We start from the raw sequence: 12,481 nt of genomic DNA on the forward strand, positions 1-12,481 counted from the left end.
AACGAGCGCACGATTTGGGGACCAGCAGTTAATGTAATGGCTATGTCGCTGGACTCCCATGTAGTCGACCGTGGTTCGAGTCCCGGATCCGGTGGCTTAAACTCAACGCCGGGCACGTGTGCGTGCGTGCCCAAGATCCCGAGAGGAGAATGGAGGAGAAGGAATTACGGCGTGGCCATCCCCCCTGGGGGGTGATTTCTCGCTTTCTGTCTCTTTGTCTCTCTCTGTCTTTCTGGCGTGCACATACGCCCTATAGCAAAAACCTCTACAAAAAAAGGAAAAAAAAAAAATGCTGGGCATGAGTGTATATATGCCCATAATCCTATAAGAAGAACAGAGGAAAGAAGACTGAGGTATGGCCATTCCCCTTTGGGACGATTTCTCTCTCCCTCTCTGCTGAGCACACACATCCTATAGCAAACTAAAAGAAAAAGATAACAGAGTCAAACAGCTACATGTATGTGCAAAAGGAATGTTGAATAACATGAATGTGTAAAGTTTGGTGGTGTTAACTAGAAAAGATTTCCTTAAAGGAACTAGGACTAACGGAGCCAAAGGGAGCCCAAGAACATTGATAGAAAGATAGGGAAGAGTAATGTGGGCCCAGAAAACAGGCTGGTGTACCCACAAGTAGAGTGTAGGGTGTAGTGAAAAGACTTACAGTCAGTGACATATGAGCTTAACTGAAGAAAGAAATGACTCCCAAGCTGAAGGACTTGGGCTAGAAAGAAATGACATTTCTTTGTTTCCAGCAAAGAAGACAATGCTTTAAAATGAGATCTGAGGCACTTGATATTTTTTAAAGTTTGTTCCTTCCTTCCTTCCTTCTTTCCTTCCTTCCTTCCTTCCAGGAGAGAGGAAGGCAGAGAGGGAGAAAGAGAGAGACAGGCACTTCCAACATGGCCTCCACACCACAACCCCACCTCAGCCTCAGCCAGGACCATGAACGCACGCACTGGGATATGAACCGCACACCTTCTCATATGGTCTCAGAATCAAGGAGCACTGGTTACTGCTGCACCACTGTGGCTGGCCTTGGGCACGCAATTCTTAACTACTGTCCTATTTGTCCCATATGATCCTGCAGCCATGCCTGTCAGTCCTCAGCAGAGAGCCAACACCAGACTGAGGGTAACCCAAGCATGGCTCTACAGTGTGGCAGCTGAGGAGAGCTCAGACCAGGCTGGGGTCCTTGCCAAACCCAATGCCTTAGCAACACTCGCCATATGTTCGGCACTATAGAATTCACAGGATGTGACACAGATCATCCTGATCACACAGTCAGGGGCTGAGCTGGGCTCACGCCATGACCTTCTCATTTAAAGTCCTCCCTTCTTCATAGTATGTCACTAGGACCATTTCTATACAGACAGCGCTCCAGCCCCAGAGTTTGGTCTGCTGCATAGAGATGGTGTATGAGTGCTTAATCAGGATCCATCTAATTTACACAAATTTCCTCAAATCATGACTCAGTTTCCTAAAGGATCTCCCAAAACTGACTCCCCTTCCCTGCTCCGTTTTTAAAACACTACAATGAATAACTTAAAAATCATTTGGTAGAAATGACCTAACCTGGGTCAGCCAGGTAGGTAGTAAGGTAGCTAGCTGGATCCGATATAACCAACTACATGGTTTAAGTCCTGAACCCAGCAGCTTATAAAACGTATCAGGCATGTGAGCATGCATGCCCAAAATCCCAAGAGGAGAATGGAGGAGAAGAGACTGCAGTGTGGTCAACCCCCCACCCCGGGACTTTGTCTCACTCTCTCTAGTGAGCAGATGTGCTCTATAGCAAATTTAAAAGAAAAAAACAAAGAAAGAAAGAAAGGAAAGAATAAAGGTCAGACCCTATTGGCCAGCCTTGTAGAGCAGTGGTTAAGAGAGTGGGGAGTGGGGACCAGCAGTTAGTGTTAATGGCTGTCGCTGGACTTCCATATAGTCGACTGCGGTTCGAATCCCGGACCTGGTGGCTTACACTCATGAAGGGCACACACGCATGTGTGTGTGTGTGTGTGTGTGCGTATGTGTGCCCAAGATCCCAAGAGGAGAATGGAAGAGAAGGGACTGCGGCGTGGCCATCCCCCTGGGGGGTGATTTCCCGCTTTCTGTCTGTCTTTCTGGTGAGCGCACGCGCCCTATAGCAAAAACCTCACCAAAAAAAGAAAGAGGGAGAGAGTGGGGAGTGGGGCCCCACATGGCTGATCAGTTTAGATCCTAGTTTGGGTTCCAGCCCCAGGTTTGTATGTATGTGTGCCCAAAATCCTGACAGGATACAAAAATGGAGGAAAAAGGACTGCAGCAGTGACCACGCTCCACTGTGGTGTGCTTTCTCTGTCTCTCCATCTGGAAAGCATACAAGGCCTCTGGCAATTAAAAAGAAAAAGCTAAAAAAGAAAAAAACAGCCTAAGGATCTTAGGAAGATAACTATCTCTCAATAGCTGTATTCAGTGAATTGCTAAATACCAATGGGAATACTTTTAAAGAAGCCATTAAAAGTCTTTTTAAAATGACTTTTAATGAGGGTCCTACCCTATCAACAGTATTGCCCTTCTCCTAGTCAACCAGCTTCAAAACCTTAGGAATCAAATTTGATTCAGCCCTAACATACCTTGGTGAGTCTCCTTCCACAATGTCTTCTGAATCCTGCCCCTTCTCTTTGTTCTCACCATAGCCACTCTGATTCAAAATCTCATTATCTTTTGCCCAGATTGCCACAAAAATCCCTAGCTGGTCTTCCTGACCAGAATTCTCTCTTTAAACACAATTTTTATCACCATATAAACTTTCGCTGGCTCCTTTTTTCCTATTGAAGTCTACGTACTTTTCCCCCTCCTCTACCTATGTTGTCAACTTAATTTCTCTCTGCCCTACAAACACCCATGATCTTACCATTTTAAGGCTACACCATACTGGTTATACCCCAGAACCTTTGCTTATGGTGTTTCCTGTGTCTGAAATGACCTCCTCTCTTCCACCTGATTTCTTTTTTTTTTTTTTTGGGGAGGTCTTTTTCCTATAGGGCGCGCGCGCTCACCAGACAGACAGAGAGACAGAAAGCAAGAATTCACCCCCCAGGGGGGATGGCCACGCCACAATCCCTTCTCCTCCATTCTCCTCTTAGGATCTTGGGCACGCACACACATGCGCCCAGAGTAAGTTTTAAGCCACTGGGTCCGGGACGCGAACCGCGGTCGACTATGTGGGAGTCCAGCGACATAGCCATTACGCTAACTGCTCGTCCCTCTTCCACCTGATTTCTAACTACCCCTCTCCAGTCTTTTTGGGTAAGTTTTTGCTATAGGGCTCATGCACTCATCAGAGAGAGAGAGGGGGGAGGAGTAAGAAATCATCCCCTCCGGGGGATGGCCATGCCTCAAAACCTTCTTTTCCAATTTCCTCTTGAGATTTTCGGCACACACGTACACATGCATGCACATGTGCCCAGCATGATTTTCAAGCCGCTGGATCTGAGACTGGACCCACAGTCAGCCATGTGTGATCCAGTGCCTCAACCTCCATGCTACCTGCTGCCCCTGCCCCCCATTCTCATTAGCACCAACATTCCACTCTTCTCTAAATGTATCTTTCAGATACATATAGTCAGCAATTACATAATATCTCTTCATTATTTTGTGTTTCATTAATAACATTTTCTAACAAGAACGTAAGCTCCACATTCTCTATATCTATCAGAACATCAAGAACTGAGTTGAGCAGGGCTTCATCCAATAAATATTTGCAGTCCAATCAGCTGACTGACAAGTATCAGGGACCATAGGTTATCTATCACTTGCAAGGCAGCTGGATCAGTTCCCCACAAGATCTGAGGTCAGACCATGACTGGTGACTATAGGCCCCATCAGACCACTCTGCAATAGCTGCTTCCAAACACTGGAGTGCAAGGAACCAGGGCTGGAAATCAAGACTGAAATGACCTCACCCGAACTTTTCAAAGCCCCTTTGTCACACATTCACATCTTACTTTGCCATTCTTTAGAAGGAAGACAATCTTTTTAAAATTATTTTTAAAAATTTAATTTTATTTCTTTATTTCTTTAAATTTGACCAAAGAATGAGAGAGAGAGGGAAAGTGAGAAAGCAAGCCTCCAGGTCCGGGGCTTGAACCATGGTTGGCCATGTGGGTATCCAGCGCTCTTAACCACCATGCCACCTGCTGACCCAGAAGGAAGACAATCTTGAGGAAGTCAATAAAGACATTGATAGTGGTGATTTTAAGGCCTATGCTGAAATCGGAACGAAAAAGTAATAAAACGTTTTTTTAAATTAAAGCAAAAGAAAGTTTAGTATCCAAAAGGATCTGTAACTATTCAACACAAGGAACTGCCTTGCACAGTGATCAGTGAAAATGGGAGCGGCCCTTAACCTGCCTCTACTAGCTCGACAAACATTCTGCTGGGCATCAAGCGGAAAGGCAAGGGACCCCGTAGGGTCTGATCAGACTTCTGTGCTTTTACCCTCAAATCCGTCCAAGTGTTTTAGTACCTCAAATCTGGGTGTTCTTTCAGACTGTAAAACATCTTCCAAATCCTATTCCAATTCCACTAAGGGCCGCAGATCCCCCAGTTCCTCCTCAAGTTTCTACATCCCTGTACTTATAATTTCCTCTCCCATTTCATTGGGCAGCTGTTCCCTGGTCTTTTCACATTTTCATTTTCACTTGTTTTCAGAAAGGCCAGATGACTCCTGAAGAAAATTCCAGCCTTACTGAAAGAAAGGACATGGGTATTCTGTTTTCACAAGCTTAAAGGGTGCTGTAGAAAAAGGAATCAAAACTTAGAGGCTAGGGGCCAGCCGGTGGCGTGGTGGTTAAGGCCCTAGACTCCTTTATGGCTGACCACGGTTCAAGTCCTGGACCTGGTAGCTTGCTTTCTCACTTTCTCTTTCTCTCTCTGTCACTCTCTGGCAAAATCTTAAAAATAATAATAATAATAATCATGAATAAAATAAAATAAAATAAAATAAAATAAAGAAACTTAGAGGCTGGCTAGCCTTATTTTACCAGGTAAGAAAACTGAGGTCAAGGGCAGGTAAGCGCCTTTCCAAGTTTGCTCCCCTGGCTGGTGGCACAGGTAGCCCCAGTGTCCAGGTCTATTAGCTCATGTGCCAGTGCTCTCCCCTTCCCAAATCTCCTAATGAAGTCACAAATTTTTTTTCCTTTTGAGACCAAAACCAGAAAATTCTTTAGTCCTGCTTACCCAGAGGGATGAAGGAGTGATCCTGGATGCCACTAGCAGGTCTATGCTTAGGTCTTTTCCCAATGTCATTTGAGAAAAAAAGGAAGAATGCACAATCCACAAAGATTTTCCCAGCCACATGATAAATCTTCAAATTTTGAATGGATTTTTAAAGGCAATGGCACTATGAAAATGTAAAGCATATTCAGTCAATATGGATGAAAATAATTCCTCTTATATATTACAGAACTATACAGTTGCGAAAGCCCTTTCTGGCCAGCTCCACAGTGCATGGGTAAGCGCAGTGCACTGGGAGCTAGATCCCACGTGGTCACACATGGCCGACCACATGTGAATCCCAGTAGCTTAAAAAGCACAGGATAGAGAGGTGGGGGAGGAAGGATTGCAACACGATCATGCCCCATTAGGGGATGTTTTCTTCCTTCTTTAAATTTTTGTCAAAGGGCATGTGTGTTTGTCAAAGAGGGAGAGGGGAAAAGCACCCTGCAATAGGGCACAGTCACGCCTCAACCCCTTCTCCTCCATTTCTCCATCCTGTAAGGATCTGGGGCACACATGCACACACACACACACACACACACACACACACACCTGGTGTGTTTTACAAGCTGCCAGGACTGGGACTTGAACCACGTGGTGGGCTATCCCATAGTACTGTCCAAAAGCACTGCATGTGCGTGCATGCTCTCTTTTATTTATTTACTATTATTTTAGTTAATTTACTTATCTCATGAGCAAGAGGAACAGAGGAAGAAAGACAGACACATAGTATCCCCAACCATCTTTTTAAAAGTTATTTAATTTTGGGGTCAGCAGGTGGCATGGTGGTTAAGGGCGCTGGACTCCCACATAACCGACCGTAGTTTGATCCTGAACCTGGCAGCCTGCTTTCTCACTCACTCTCTCTCTCTCTCTGTCCCTCTCTGGTCAAGTTAAAATAAAGTTCAAAAAATAATTCTTTTTAAAAAGTTATTTAATTTTATTTATTATTATTTAATTTTCTATAGAGCACCTGTATTCATGAGAGAAAGTGAGAAAACAAGCTGCCATATCCAGGGCTTGAACCATGCTCAGCCATGTGGGAGTCCAATACCTCAACAGTCATGCTACCCTGCAGCCCCCACAACAGACTCCTGTCATGATCCACCCATAGCTTCAGCCAGCCTCGGATCACACATATGTGCCCAGTATACTACGGGAGGTCTCAGGACTTGAACCAGAAACCTTCCCATTTGGATACGCTCTGCAGACCATCACGTTTTACTGCTGGTCCGGCTCCTCTTTTTTATTTTGATGAACTTACATTGTCATTTAATTTTTCATAATTTTTGTCTACTCCCCTAAATGGGGAGAACAGGGGCTTTGTCTGATATAGTACCTTGATTACAAAAAAAGCTTAATAATTTATTAATCATAGGGTGCTTTATCCGAAATGTTTCGAGATGTGAATTTAAGCTTAGCCTGCTCTTAGTTCATAATGGTGATTAATCGCCAAATGACGTGTTTCATCTGCAAATTCACTGGTATCTCTGGTCTCACACCCCCAGATAGGAACAAGGGTACATCTTGGAAAGGGTCAATGTTTCAGGGGAGTTACTATCTGTAACCCTGAACCCTGGTCATTGTTCCAGAAGGTCAACCTTCTAAATTAGGCAGAACTCCAGCTAAATGTCTGGTGATTTCTTGGTCCCAGGGCTCAACAGAGACCAGAGGCCAAGGTGGGAAGAGATCTCTGACAGGGAACTACTGCTGAGTCTATATTCATTCGAATTAGGAAAGTCATGAGCTTCTAAAACAAGGAACAGCCAAAGATCCCAAAACAAATGCTTCAATGTTCATCCCTGAAAGACATCTAAGTCAAGCAAGGCAGAAACTCCTGAGATTGAATAATCTTTCCTTCTCATATTCTCCTGGTATCATCACCCAGCCCTGACCATAAGAAAGTGTTCCTTCTTTCTAAACCTGTGTACTTCTGCAGCAGTAAAGCCTGTTCACTCTGCTTGAATTCTCCAAACAAGGGAAAGATCTTGCAGACACCCTTAATTTGTTTTGGGCTACTTAAATCAGAAAGTTGTACATGGAGCTAAATCAAAATCATGAGCTTACCATCTAAAATTTATATGGTTTTACAGTTTAGAAAGCAATTTGAAGTACATTATCTCATTTGATTTGCTCCTTTCACCAGCCCTGTGAGAGAGACGCAATAAACATTTTAATCCTCAAATGACACACTATGTCTTTGAACTGGAAAGCACTTTACATAACTGAGCTACTACTGCCTCATATGCTAACAAGCCAGACGCATGTGATCTGCCCAAGGTCACATAGCTAAGGGGAAAGCCAGGGCTCACACTAAGAACTCTAGGGGTAACCGCAGTACTTCTCTGTCCAGTTTGGTCCTCACATCAGTTAACTTTGCACAGAGAAAACCTATGATGTTTCATGGGAGCCAGTCAACTCCTAATACATCTGGTCATCTCAAAATCATTTGCCATGGAGAACTAGGCAATGTAACGATGCCTTAGCAAAACATATTACCACACCTGTAAAAATAATTCGGTATTATTATCTGCTTGCAATATCAAACGACTTTTTAAAAATGAAGTATACCTGGGGGAGGGGGTGCCTTCAGAAAGTTCATGGAAATACATATTATAATTAAAAACTAGGCATAGATTGTGAAATATTTTTCACCCTTATAAATTCATACTTTAATTCTGTTTTCCACAATTTTTTAAAGTCTTTTCATTTATTAATAACAGTAAGTTGTCCACAGAAAAAACTGAAGGGACAGGAACAGCTACTCCTTAGTCCACCTTTTAGTAACAACCAATTAACACCAAAAGGTTAGTTACAAGGTATTCGACTTTGTGTTTTCTATGGACCCAGGTGTCACTCCCAACAGCGGGTACAGAGGAGTACAAGACTGCCAAGTAGAAACTCCTAAATCTCCAGTACTTTGAGCCATATTCTCTCTCCCACTACATGGTCCTCCATTATGTTGCTCATCTTCTAGAAAATACACATCACCTAGGAAACCTTTTCTAATCAACCTTATTTTGACTACATGTGAAATAAACACACAAATGCTGCAACACCCTGAAATGGGAGAACGCAGACTTGCTGATACCCTTATTCTCACACCTCCCGGACGTTTGCCACAGGTCAGGCCCAACACTGGGCGTACAGAAACACGCTAACCAGCAGGCCCTTAAAGTCTAGTGCTGCTTTCATGTGGTTTCTCAGGACTTTTATGTGTTTCTCAGTTTCAGATTGTATGCTATCTTTGAACAATAACTGTATGCTTCGATTTTCTAAAACACTTTTTTTCTAGATGTTTGCCATAAGGCACATGCACTGGTCAGAGATAGAGAGAGGGAAAGTGAGAAATCATACCACAGGGCACAATTCCTTCTCCTCCATTATCCTCTCAGGATTTGGGGTGCACATGCACACACATGTACCTGAAGTGATATTCAAGCCACCGGGTCCCAGACTTAAACTGTAATCGGCCATATGGGACTCCAAGACCTTAACTACCACACCACCTGCTGGCCCCCTAAAACACGTTTATAGCACCTTTACACTAGGCTTTCTACACAGCCAACTGAGAAACTAGAAGGAAACTCTTGGTTCCACAACCTGCAGCATGTCCTTTTGCTCAGTCCCCCCAGTACGGCATCAGACTGCAAATTCCTTAAAATTCCTAGTCTTGAGCCTGGAATATCAAAAGACCCAACAATAAGAGCCTACAGCTAGGGGGGTAAGCTCTAATGCAGGGAACTGGAGACATCCAGAAAGGGACCTGGGTCCCAAAACTGACTCTCGGAGGAGGCAGAGGTGCACAGGTGAGGAACGCCTTCATCCTCCAAAGCTGCATTCTCACACGGGACAAAATAGCGTGTTAAGCACAGAAGTCACAGGTACAAGCCCCAAGACTGCTCAGTGGAAGCGAACAAGAGAACACCCTGACTGCGGAAGAACGCCTTGCCCTGCTATCAGAGCATAAAACAGAATCCCGTACATTGTACAGGACCAGTAGACTAGCTAGTTAGACAGGCTGGAACAATGGAAAGGGCATGATTCGGCTCAGAAGACCTGTGTTTGAGTCCAGATGTTCTGCCACTAGTCAGACAAGAAGGCACTGGGGCAAGCCAGGTATCTTCTCTAAGCCTCAGTTTCCCCTTCTGTAAAACAAGAACAACCACCTCTGATCTGTGTACCTCACAGAAATACTGTGAGGCTTGGGACCAGCAGTTAGTGCAATGGCTATGTTGCTGGACTCCAATGTAGTCGACCATGGTTCGCATCCCGAACCCGGTGGCTTAAAACTCACGCCGGGCGCGTGTGCGTGCGTGCGTGCCCAAGATCCCAAGAGGAGAATGGAGGAGAATGGACTGCAGCGTGGCCATCGCCCCTGGCGGGGGTGATTTCTCGCTTTCAAAAAAAAAAAAAAAAGAAATACTGTGAGGCTTTGGTGAGATGTGGTCTATGAAAGCACTTAGAAACTCTGAGGCGCTATGCAAACCCCGATGTCTGAAGACACTCCGACTCCCAAAGCAGATGCCTCTCATCAGTCCAGGAACCATCAGTAGGCCTCCTCCTCCCTGTGTCCTCTAACACCTGGGTTTCCATCATCTCACATCCCCGACTCAGAGTTCACCACTGAAATCATAAAAAGGCAAGTGCACTGATCCCAGACTCCCAGAGAATGAAAAGGGAAGGTCAGCCATGCGAACCATTTCAACGCCTTGCCTTGCAGTGCCTCAGTTCTTCCTTTCCAAGGGTCCAACTGCAGAGAGGCGGACAGCAAGTGGGCAAGGGTGGGAACCAGCCAGTCCGCCTTCCTGCCTGTCTGCCTCCTCTCCTCCACTGCCAATCGGTTCCCAGTCTGGGGACTGCTGAACTAATCTAAGCGGGATTTGGAGGCAATACAGAGATTGGTGCTTGGGAGACAGAGATTATATGCCTTTTAGGCCACATTCCACAGCCAAAAGGAAATTATTTTAGCACGGATAACCAAAGGTTAACTGGACATGGAGAGAGCAACTGCTCCCTTGCAAACAGTCTTGCCTATCTGCAACAATATTTTTCCAGGCCCACGGCTTTTATTTGCCTGTTCAGTTCTCCAACCACTCACCCATCTATCCAGTCAGGCTGAGTGCAGCACCCACAACACATAAACCCCTCAAGGTCCTCAAGGAGGGAGGGTGGAGGAGGGGTGGCGGAGGGGCAAGCAGACACCTTGCAAAGTTGTGCCAATCCTTTGGAGGAAACAATTACAATCACTCACAGGGAAGGCTGGGCAGCCTCGTGGAGGAGGGCCAGGACTCCCAGGGCCAGTGGCTCTGCCCAGCAGGCCTACAAGCCCAAAACAACTCCTTCCGGCTCTCGGCAGGGGAAGGCCTATTTTGCCGAGTCAAGCTTATTTAGCATGGCTTGGGACTTTAAACCTAGAGCATCAGCGGCTAGGCAGCTCTCAATTGAAACTCTGAGCTTGAAGGGGAGGGAATTCTACTGTAACCTATGCATTTGGGGCCACATCAGCCACTGGTAAAAATCCAGACTTGTAAAGGGTGCAAAGGCTGTTTGTGTCCCATCACCGAGAACACCCTCCTCCTATGGGATCCACCCATCACCAAGCCCCACCATTCCGTAACAACCAGCCTGGCAGAAGCCCATGTCCCTGCCAAGGCCCTTCCCCCCCAGCAGCTCCGACACCTAAAGCCAGTCTCCATCCACGCCTGGGGGCTCACATGACTAAGCCTGTGCCTATCTCCCACCCTGGGGGGAGGTTGGCAAGCCGAGGACCCAAATTCAGCCTTAGGCCTGGCAAAAGTCAAAAATACTTCCCCCTCCTTCTCTCCTGGCTTACTGCTTGTATTAAAGAGACACTGAATCAGGAGGTATGTTTTGAACACAGACCCACACAGGGAACATGAACACACATGCCAGCAATCCCCAGAGACCAATGTTCCCATCCCACCAATTCCCACAATCCCCAAGACCCATTTTTTGCAACCTTTTATCAAAATGCAACACCCTCCCGCTCCTTTAGTTAAGTGTTGAAAAACCAAATTAGCACACCTACCTGTCTATACTCTGGGGTAACCTTACACTCATGGTTTCTCGGTGTCTCCACGGTTCCAGAATCCCGTAGCTTTGGTGTCTTGATGAAGATCGAATCGCTTGCAATTTTTAAGAAAGACGAGAGGAGGGCCTCCCAACTTGAAGAGTGGATCCCTTTTCCTGCACCTCTCAAGACCCTGGTAACTGAAGCTCCACTCCACTTCTACCAGTTAACATGGTCTCCTCTCTTAGCCCTTTTCCCCTCCCCCTCTTAAAAAAAAAAGACCAAAAATAAAAAGAGGAAAAACTGTGACCTTCTTAGAAACCAAAAATTCAACCACAAATCTCTTCAAGGTTAGCACTATGGTCTTAAAAAAAAAAAATCACAGAAAGAATGTGCCTTCAAAATATCAGTCTTAACTGCAAAATACAGATAAAAACCATCCTTTTAATCCAGTTTTCCCAGCTGTCCTTCTGTTGGCAAGAGAACCTCCAGCTCCAGAGGAGGAAAAAAAAAAAAATTCTGGTTCCCGATGCTTAAAATGACAACAGCAGATATATTTGAGAGAAGGAAAAAAAAAAAAAAAAAAAAGGATGAATAAATCCGATATGGCACTTAGAAAAAAAATCTTCCAGCTGATTTGCACAGTAAAAAAAATAATAATAAATAAAACCATACAATAGTATGTACACAACAGCACTCCTTCCAACTCCAGTGAAACCCTGGGAACCAACAATGTATGGATATTGTCTTTTAAAAAAATTAAAGATTTTGAAATTCTTAAATGCCAATTACACACACACACAAATCAAAGAACACCTGAAATGCAATGCTTTTTACCTTTAAAATGGAAGCACTAACCACACACAGAGAGAACCTCTGGAAATACCTCGCTTTTCCTTTTCGCTTTAAACTTGCGGGTTCCCCCACCTACCCCAGCCTGATCCTCAGACCCAGCCTACGTTCGGCCTTTTTCTCCAAGACAATTTCCTGAGTTAGTTCTGCTGTTTTGCTCCTCCACATCCAAGCTCCGAAAATCTCTCTCGCCTCAGCCTCCATGAAACGGAGATTTCGCTTCCTCCCGTCCCCGTTCTCTCTCTCCCTCTCTCTCTGTCCCTCTCTCGCCTGGCCAGAAAAACTGCTCCCTTATTATTACTCGCTCGGGGTATTACTGTGGATGGGGCGGGGGTCCCT

At 45.2% G+C, this 12,481-nt stretch overlaps 1 protein-coding gene across 3 annotated transcripts in view; it reads right to left on the reverse strand.

Annotated features, from left to right (window-relative positions):
* The window catches only part of ARHGEF11 (Rho guanine nucleotide exchange factor 11), a 130,733-nt gene extending 118,258 nt beyond the window's left edge, over positions 1-12,475 (reverse strand). For all 3 annotated transcript variants that reach the window (XM_006155215.3, XM_006155213.3, XM_006155212.3), the window contains exon 1: positions 11,309-12,475. In XM_006155215.3, coding sequence (XP_006155277.1) covers positions 11,309-11,340 — 32 coding nt within the window. In that variant the 5' untranslated portion in view covers positions 11,341-12,475. The remainder of the gene's footprint in view (positions 1-11,308) is intronic.
* Positions 12,476-12,481: the final 6 nt, after the last annotated feature.

Source organism: Tupaia chinensis, unplaced genomic scaffold (genome assembly GCF_000334495.1).
Source record: "Tupaia chinensis unplaced genomic scaffold, TupChi_1.0 Scaffold000438_1, whole genome shotgun sequence".
Taxonomy (NCBI): domain Eukaryota; kingdom Metazoa; phylum Chordata; class Mammalia; order Scandentia; family Tupaiidae; genus Tupaia; species Tupaia belangeri.